A 10,250-nucleotide genomic window follows, 5' to 3' on the forward strand; every position below is an offset into this window, starting at 1 on the left:
CATCAAGGCATCATCACATTGTGAGGAGCAGTAGCTGTAATTCGGGTACTATACATTCCCTACCAAAGGCATAGTATGAGGCGATATGGCCGTGTTGCATCCAGTCGGACCGGACAACATTAAACGTAGGGAGGAGGGGGTAAAAAGTATACACACAACTCAAGACGGGGTAGGAGAGACATAAGGGGGTGAACAGTAAGGGAGAAACAAAAGGGAGGGAAGGCTCCGTCGGATCCCACAACTCAGATAATGCCACTGTGAAATAAAACAATTATATTAGCGGCAGTGCATCAGTCCCCCTCCCCACTAGGAGAGACTCCAGCTCATTACATGGTGAAAGTGGAGAAATAAGTGGAGACATAAGGGGGTGAACAGTAAGGGAGAAACAAAAGGGAGGGAAGGCTCCGTCGGATCCCACAACTCAGATAATGCCACTGTGAAATAAAACAATTATATTAGCGGCAGTGCATCAGTCCCCCTCCCCACTAGGAGAGACTCCAGCTCATTACATGGAGAAAGTGGAGAAAACGAATGCAGCCACCACTTCTAAGCACTGCTAAGCTGCAATATATAATATTTTGACTGAAAGGTTTACATATTCTTTGTGTAATAATTCCTATCTGATCTCCTTCTTTCTCAAGGTGCTGGGACCTGAGTGCCGGCCACATGAAGTGGATTTACCAGACCCCGATTCTAGCTGCAACTCTGGTGAGGAGAAGTATATTGGCTGTACAGTGTCAGGAACAGGGCCGGCGCTAGCGCAAGGCAACATGGGCACTTGCCTTACGGCGCCAGGGAACAGGGCGGAAAATTGACAGTCGGCCGCCCGGCATAAGTCCGGCTCCGGCCGTCCGAACGAGACCAGTGTGGGCTGCCGCTGCGGGCGGCATCTGAAGGACGAGTCCCCGCCGGCCGCAGCGGCGCTGACCTGTGCAGTGACAGTCTTAGTCTGTCTCGTCCTTGGCTACGTCAGTGAGTGACGTAAGTGGCCCCGCCCCTGGTTCCCCTGGCCGCTCAGCTGCATGGGAAGGAGCAACGGCGGCGTCATCCTGGAGGCGACAGCGACCTGTTAAGGGACTCGGGAGCCGCCCGGGGCACAGGGGGGGGTACTTCTGCCGCTTTGGTTGTCTATTTTCTCTTCTCCTCCACCCGGAAAGTTCGCTGCTAATGGGACCTGGCACTGGCAGCGAAGACACAGGATGACATGGGGGCATAGGATGACATGGGGGCACAGGATGGCATGGAGACACAGGATGACATGGGGCATAGGATGACATGGGGGCACAGGATGGCATGGAGACACAGGATGACATGGGGCATAGGATGACATGGGGGCACAGGATGGCATGGAGACACAGGATGACATGGGGCATAGGATGACATGGGGGCACAGGATGGCATGGAGACACAGGATGACATGGGGCATAGGATGACATGGGGGCACAGGATGGCATGGAGACACAGGATGACATGGGGCATAGGATGACATGGGGGCACAGGATGGCATGGAGACACAGGATGACATGGGGCATAGGATGACATGGGGGCACAGGATAACATGGGGCATAGGATGACATGGGGGCACAGGATGGCATGGAGACACTGGATGACATGGGGCATAGGATGACATGGGGGCACAGGATGGCATGGAGACACAGGATGACATGGGGGCACAGGATGGCATGGAGACACAGAATGACATGGAGACACAGAATGACATGGGGGCACAGGATGACATGGCGGCACAGGATGACATGAAGACACAGGATGACATGGGGGCACAAGCAGTTCAGTTGAGCGTACGGCCGCGTCCTGCCATAGAGAAGAACAGCCTGCTGCCTACAAATCACACGCAGCAGCCTGTCCTTCCCGGGAACGGCCCGATACGTCCGTGAACTCTGTAAAAGATAAATAAGTTATCTCTGTAAAAGATAAATAAGTTAAACGATCACTTTAAGCATCATAACCACTAAAGCTTAATGGAGCACAGATATAATGTATGCTGTATGGGGATGTTGGCGTGGTGTGTGCGTGCGTGCGGGAGGGGCGTCAAAATGCACCTTCGCCTGAGTTGGCAAAAATCCTTGCACCGGCCCTGGTCAGGAACAGTAGGGACTTTGTGTGGTTGTATAAAATAATTATTTGGTGTGATTGATGAAAATGTGGGGAGAAATTATCATGATGTCCAAGCCATATTATCAAGTAATTCCAGTTGATTTCTCATTTTTCTAAAAAAGAAGACACATGTTTTTTTCTTTGTGGTGTATTTGGTACATGTGCATGGTGAATGCCGATCTTCTTTTGTCATGTGTATACACCATGTTAAGAGATTGGGAGATCTCCATGTAAGCCTATTCCCTATTTATTTCATGCAGTAATGTCTCACTGTCACTGTTCTCATAGGTTAGAGCAGCCTTTCTCAGCCTTTATACCATGGAGGATCCCTTGAAATAATTTTATAGGTCCCCCCTACTAAAAATGATTATACTTACAGTTCATAGAAGATTAGTGTGATCAGTAAGTTGTAGATTTAAAAAAAAAATAAAAAAATATTGTTGCATACTGTACTTTGTTCGACAAGCAGGGCAGAACATTTTATACACCTTCCTGCTGTATATAGCAACATTATTTGTGGTAATAAAGAAATGAAAGATAATGGTGTTCCCTAACATTAGTGGTCAGTGTAGAAGTGCCCACTTGCACAGCAGTGCATAGTCAGTGATGATAGCTAAACTACAGCAATAAAGTATACTTACATTAGTCCAGTTTGGCCTATACATGGCCTTTATACTTGATCGGCCCACAGGGATCAAGTGATCTTTTGGGTCCTGTATGCCACTAAGCAACTTCCTCTCTGCTGTAAAAATATGCGCCATCCCTCATCTAATCAGAAAACACCTGGAAATCATTGGTAAAAATACTAGGCGTTCTCTGAATGGCTACTCTGTGGAACATCCAACCCCCTGTGTTTTTACTGCATAGGGGAAGTAACTCAGCACAACGTCATACAGGACTCTAAAGATCGGTGTAAAGCATTGTAGTAGCTCCACCTACCCTTAGACCCCTACCAGGTATAAAATATGCATACAGCTCCCCGTAGGCGTACCGGGTATGAAATATGCATACCCCAGCTTGGACCAATGTACAGTAGATATACAGTAATACCTTGGTTTACAAGTAACTTGGTTTGAGAGCGTTTTGCAAGACAAGCAAACATTTCTGAAAAAATGTTGCCTTGATATACAAGCAATGTCTAGCAATAAGAGCAAAATTTTGTAGAAAAGCACCATCCGAATAAGGCTGTAGCAGTGCGAGCGATGAGTCTGTTGAACAACAATGCAATGTCACATTGGATAGATTCCTTGTTAAGATTTCACGAAATGAAAAAGATTCCATTGAGCCGAGAGATAGCAGTGATTCCGTTAGTGATAGTGAAAGTCGTCACACTGTATATAAAAATTTAGACCTATCGTTCAGCTTTAGGGAACCCCTAGCCTCCTCAGAAGGAATCATGATTTAGAAAGGCTGGGTGACTACATCACACAGGGGCACCCTGACACTATTCCTTTCACATATTTTCCCATATGCTTGCAACCATGCTTTTAAATTTGCAACACATTAGTGAGGTCCTCCTGAGTGCATTATATTGTATATGTAATGTACATAATTTGTACTGTGTCTTTACTGAATTACTCTTCACACTCTTCACAGCAGTATACAGTATATCATCAACTTGTGTGCCAAACATCTACAATTTGAAGGTAGAAATTGGTAGATTGTATATTTTGCAAGTAGTTTTACTTTTGATTTTTTTACAAGAATCATTCCTTAAAATAGGAGACAATAAGGTACATACAGTACAAAGTCACATAATGTATAAAACAATAGACATTCCATCAGTGGTACGTATGTTATCATTTCCTAAGATGTGAGAAAATAATGGTGGCTGTCATTGCTCACTTCTATTGAAAATACTACTTGCATTTCTCTTAAGTGGGGTGTACACAGTTCTATTTTTTTGTGTTCTACCCGCGGGCTGAGAGAGAAAAAAAAAATAGAACAGAATCCTCCATCAACGCTTACAAACATTGACAGATCAATCCCCTGCTGTTTGCACTGTATTCTGCCGCTGTCAGAATAGCTTCATTCGCCCGAGAATTTTCCAATCTGCTCCTTCCGTCATCTAATTGAGGGATGCCAGGCAGAAGGGTACCAACAGCGGCACCCATGGTATAAATGTCGGTGGGTATATCAGGAACTGGCCAAAACGCGAACCATGTGTACCCGACTTTACATTTATGATCTGGATACTTGTTCTGAGTCAGCAGCTTAGTAAAGGACTGATGGCACATTAGTCAGGCAGCTAGCATCTTCAAAGGCAGGCCCCATATATTTGTCACGACATGTTTATTTTAAAGTGAACATCTTCCATTTTTTCTCTTTGATGTAATGCTATGGGTAACACAATTGTTGCTTCTCCAGTTTTTATAATAACAGAGAATCCTGTTCATATATATTGTGATTAATGTGACACGGCTTATATGTTTAGGACTCAGGTGAGAAATACAAAACTGTCTTATTTTTAATTCTAGATCAATTTCTTCCTTTTCCTCAACATTGTCAGAGTTCTGGCATCAAAACTGTGGGAGACTACAACTGGGAAACTTGACCCACGACAGCAATATGGGTGATGAAACATGCTCTTCTCTTATTTATGTATTTAAGGGGTATATCTATATTATATATGTTTAGCACTCCTGCCTTGTATTCAAGGTTCCTTGGTTCGATTCCCAACCAGGACTCTACCTGAATGGAGTTTGCATGTTGTCCTTGTACTTAAATGGGTTTCCTCCAGGTACTCTGGTTTCCTCCCACACTCCAAAGATATGCTAGTAGGTTAACTGGCTCTTGTCTCATTTGGCCCTAGCATGTGTGTATATGTATGTGAGATAAGGACCATAGATTATAGCTCCTTGAGGGCAGGGACTGATGTGCATAAGTAAAGCTATGTGAAAAATGTCAGCACTGTTTAAATACCTGTAATAAATATACCATCTCACCTATATGAACCTGTTGGACATCCCATACCGTGACCATTAATTTAAACCCCTCCTGCAGCTGTAACTGCCTCCACTCTTCACATGAGGCTTTCTACAAGATTATGGAGGTTATCTGTGGGATTTGAGTACAATTCAGCCAAAAGGAGTTTTTGTAAGACTTTTGGCATTGTGCACAGGGCAGAGTCATGCTGGAACAGAAAACAGACTTCCCCATACTGTTCAAGGTTGGATGGGCACACTTGTCTAAAATATATGTCTGATGAAAACGCTCAAAAATGTTGGGGTACAGAGTACAAATAATCATTCAAATCGGCCTCTGACCCCAATAGGCTTAGGATCTAATTCTTCTGCTGCAATCTTACACACATCAGCCATTTGAAATAAAAGTCTTTTAAGGTTCCTGTTTATTTTTGGTGTGTGGGAATATACTGGGGAACTCATAGTTACTTGAACGAACACTCAGAGCATACAAACTCCAGGTTGCTCTAATCCAACCAAAAGTTTTCTGTTAGACACCTAACAAACAGAAAGAGGAGGTAGAGGGGGATCTTCTCAATGGGGAAAAAAGACAGGCAAAAAGTAACAAAGGAAACCTTTTTTCCACTCAATTCATAGCTTAAAAACATTTTGGCTGGAGTTGGACTTTAAACCCATTGCAGTATATAAAATATCTTTATTTCAGGAAATATTTACTTTAAAGAAGAATTCAATTTAAAGAAAAATTACATTAAGTGCTCATTTTGGTCTAAGGGCAAAAATAAAAAAGATACACTCACCTGATTCACGGTCCTGTGCCAATGACCACTCACCTCTCTCTCTATCCAAGTGTCCCTTGGCGTCCTCATGTCTAATGGACCTGCATTAAATGTGAGGACGTCATGGGTCCTTAGACCACTGGAGCCCAGGGAAGAAGAGGCTGCGGGGATCAGTCTAGCAGCCAGGCAGAACCGAGGAACAGATTAATTTATTTTGTTGTCCCTAGACGAAAATGAGCACTTAACCCTTGCAGTGCGGGGTTGGCCCCACTGCAAGGGCTCATTTAAAAGAATCCTGAAGTTCTTCTTTAAGTCTTCTGCGTGTAAAATACCCATCTCATTCTGCTTTGACCTTTGCATATGTTGCAATGGGCCTTTTAGTAAGCATGCTGTTCTGGTAAATGTTATTCATCTATACAGTGTGTGCATGTTTACAGGCATTCTTATGGCAGCTAATAAACATCTGTGTCTTCTATACAGGAAACTTCTGAAGTCCACTCTGGTACTGATGCCGCTCTTTGGGGTACATTATGTTGTCTTCATGGCCATTCCATATACAGAGGTGACAGGGTTGCTGTGGCAGATCCAGATGCATTATGAAATGTTCTTTAACTCTTCCCAGGTACTAAAGCTAAAGGGTTTTCCATTACTGATTATATACCTAAAACAGAGAATTGTTGGGAGAAAGAAGGAAACAATACTCTCCTTGTACCCAGCTTCCGGCACGATTGCCTAGGTGAGGGTGACATCATTCTTTTGGGGTCCTGTGAAAGCTAAGCATCTCAAATACAAACAAAATGCACTTCTCCACTGTGGTGGTTTCTGCTTTAAAGCCAAAACATTTTTTAATTTCCAGCTACAGCAGGGAAGGTTTAAAATCACAGTCAGCTTTTTGGGGTTTTTTCTTTTGCTCCTTTGGCAGCAAAACAGGTGTCCCCAATGGAAAATTTACTTTCTATTCCAATTCAGGAGACAGCTGTAAAACACTGAATATTCCTCCTTTATCTGTCTGGAACCATCACCAGGACAAATAGGACACAAAGGGGTCTATTTATAAAAATTCAGAGTCCTTCACCCTGCGAATAAGTATATATTTCCTATGCTCATCACTGCCATCTAGTGGATATAATGCAGTATTACATTACATTTGACCTGAAAAGAGAACAAATGCTCACAGAGATCTGCAGGACGAATAGGCTCTGTAAATTTTTATCAATAGACCCCTTTGTGTTACAAGTCCCTATTACATTATTACATTAATGGTATTCATCAATAAACAGATCCCAGAAAAATCCCAGTTTAAAGGAGAACTATGGGGTTAGGGCTTTCCCCCATAGTTCTCCTTAGGGTAACGGGAGGACACAAACTAGCGTCCTCCCGTCACCCTAAGCTAAGTATACAGCGAGCTACAGCTGGCGGTATACTGAGATGCCGCAGCTGAAGTGGATCCCGACAATTATGTCTATATCCGCCCAGCTGCGTGAGTGACAGCTGGCTCTGCCTATCTAGAGGCAGAGCCAGCTGTACCCACCCCCTCCCCCGTCCGTTCCGCCAGTCAGCGCTGGAGGATCGGAGCGGGGAGTGGGGAATCCAGCCCCTCCCCTGTCACGGCAGAGAGCAGTGACAGGATCGAGAAGTGAGCGAACGCCGGTATGTGTTCGCTCACCTCCCGATCTACTGAGCCGACCTGTGACAGTCTCATTGTCACAGGTCGGCTAGAACTATGAGGTGAGTGAAAAGCACCAACCTCATAGTTCTCCTTTAAACTACAATCGAATGAAGGTGGACTGTAGTATTTGCTTTTGTATACTATATTTGCCGGCGTATAAGACGGGTTTTGAGACCTAAAAACATCGCCTGAAAATCGGGGGTCGTCTTATACGCCGGGTATGGATGTGGTATACTGTATACTGTATGTAGCTTTGGCTACATACAGTATACCGGCCTGAGCCAATCACGGCAGGCTTTGTATTAATGAATACAAAGCCTGAATTCATTAATACAAAGCCTGCCGGCTGACAGATTAGCCTCCCTGGCGGTCTGATGATTTTATTTTTATATTTTTTGTTCTATTTTTTTTTACTTTTTAAATTGCCGGCGGTACCGCCCCCCTGTGACGCGGACGCTCGCAAGGGACGGAAGACGGAGGACACAGCGGGGTTCGCGGACAAGGTAAGAGACTGTAATCCCGAGTGTGGCTCGGGGTTACCGCTTATGGTACTGAAAATTAACCCCGAGCCACACTCGCGAATACCGCCATGGATGTTAGTGGGTGCATTTAGACATTATTTTGGGCTATACCCGTCTTATACGACGAGTATAGCCAAAAACCTATATTTTAACACAGTAGGGGGTCGTCTTATACGCCGAGTCGTCTTATACGCCTGCAAATACGGTACTTGGCACTCCTGTTTCTATTAATGGTTCCCCATAAGATCAGATTATGTGTGTTTTGTACACATGCAGCTGCTTCTTCTTTTCTTCACATATCCTGACATTTCCTGTTTTCTGTTCTTAGGGGTTCTTTGTGGCCATTATCTATTGTTTCTGCAATGGAGAGGTGAGAGTCCTGTTGTGTCATATATACTGTATGTTTTTGTTGCTCAGTGAAGCTTTTGAAGGTTACGAACGCTACGTTCAACTATCCTGGGCCTGTTCTTCTGCCAAATACGGCCCTTTTCAGCCTCATTGTTTTACTGTTTTGACAGAAAGACAAATACAATAGAAAATGTAAAGTAACAGTACACAGATATCAACCAAATGCACACAAAAAAAAGAGAAAAAACACAAACACACACAAAAAAAGTTTATTAGTAGTTATTTGGTAGTTTATTATTTCAAGCAAATTTCACCTAAGCAACTCAATGAGTGTCAGCAAAATTAGTACAATGTAACTTCATGGCAAAATCAAGTCACCCTACTGTGCACACCCCTGCCCTGTTATAGCTGGGGATGGAGAAGGTAACAATGCTATTTAGAGCTTGCGGTTTTGCAGAGACTGGTGTTACTTACAGGCTCCAGCCAACAACCGGGACTATCTAATAGCATAACCTGTGCTATCCCCTTTCAGCTGTGAGTGCCTGAAACATGTTAGTGTCCCACTACTGTTCAATGCAGGTTAATATCATAGCAGTATTTCATTAAAATGCTAATGAACCTTCCCACTATAACACTTTACAGGCCACAGATGCGAACACTCTCTGCGCAGGCTTTGCGCAGCACAGTAATGATATCACTGTTCATTTTACCAGATAATATCAGGGGTTGCAAAGACATTTGGTGCACGCAGTGGATTTATAGCCGTTGTGGCTACTGAAGAACTTTTTTATATGAAATAGTGGAGCCTAATAGTTAAAGGCAGGCTGAGCTTTCAAAACCACAAACAGCAGCTCTATCACTAACACCTCTTCTTATTATAGGTGCAGGCAGAGGTGCGCAAGTTTTGGTTCCGCAGGAACTTAACGCTGGATCTGAAGCAGAAGTCCCGTATGACCAGCACAGGTGGCAGCTGTCACTATGGAGGAGTGCTGTCTCATACCACCAACAGTGTGTGCCTGAGCATGGCAGCCAGAGGGAAACCACTGCCACTACCAGTTCACTCCACCACCTATCTGCCTGGGTATTTCTCTAGTGCTGCAGCCTCTGATAACAACCTTCTACAAGCTGGCAATGGCAGAGAGAACACAGAGCACAACTGCGGAGCAGATATTCACCCCTGAGGTCTCTTTTTTTCAATGCCTGGACAATCCTGTTTACTTTATATGGAAATGTCTGGGGACCAAAATGACTGAGAGCTTCTATGTAAAAGCACTTAAAGTGGAACTCTACTTGTATTAAGCAAAACAACAATCCTCTCAAGGTTATTTATATACATTGCAAGGATTTTTAGCCAGTTGCATTATAGATTATTTCCTGCTTCTGTTCCGTGGATGCTAGTGGTCACTGCAGTGATGTTCTCAAAGAGACTGCTAAATGGTAGGGACTGAATGTTATAAAAATACAATCAGGCCCCAGTGTTTGAAAAAGGAAAAAGCTGCATTTTGGCTTCCTTGTCCAGGTGACATGTCCTTGGCAAGTATCTCATTTGAATTGAGAAGCTCACTGCAGCAGTATATGTGTTTATATGAATGGTTTAAAAATGTCTACCTTTAGGCTACATGCACATGGGGCTTTTATGTGCATCTGGGGATTCCTGCGGCAAGAACCTGCAGATTATTAAGGGCAGGCATTCCAGGTGGGTCCATACAGATGTGGCCACTGTGCTAATTCAAGTGAATGACAAGCTGACATCTGTCTATGGCTGTCCACATGTAATAAAAAATGAAAGGATTACTTGCAGATCGGGATTTACGCTTGTCCAGGGACAAGCATCTCTCCCAACCCGCAGGTAAGCGTTCCAGAAGGTACAATTATATATTTTTTAAAGAAAACCACC

The 10,250-nt window shown here is 43.9% G+C and overlaps 1 protein-coding gene across 1 annotated transcript in view; it reads left to right on the forward strand.

Moving 5' to 3' along the window:
* Positions 1 to 9,534, forward strand: part of LOC108785373 (parathyroid hormone/parathyroid hormone-related peptide receptor-like) — a 28,226-nt gene extending 18,692 nt beyond the window's left edge. The window contains exons 10-14 of the mRNA XM_018554430.1: positions 642 to 708; positions 4,593 to 4,687; positions 6,296 to 6,437; positions 8,334 to 8,375; positions 9,235 to 9,534. Of these exons, the coding sequence (XP_018409932.1) occupies positions 642 to 708; positions 4,593 to 4,687; positions 6,296 to 6,437; positions 8,334 to 8,375; positions 9,235 to 9,534 (646 nt within the window). The remainder of the gene's footprint in view (positions 1 to 641; positions 709 to 4,592; positions 4,688 to 6,295; positions 6,438 to 8,333; positions 8,376 to 9,234) is intronic.
* Positions 9,535 to 10,250: the final 716 nt, after the last annotated feature.

This window comes from Nanorana parkeri, unplaced genomic scaffold (assembly GCF_000935625.1).
Source record: "Nanorana parkeri isolate BGI_ZX_2015 unplaced genomic scaffold, ASM93562v1 scaffold158, whole genome shotgun sequence".
NCBI lineage: Eukaryota > Metazoa > Chordata > Amphibia > Anura > Dicroglossidae > Nanorana > Nanorana parkeri.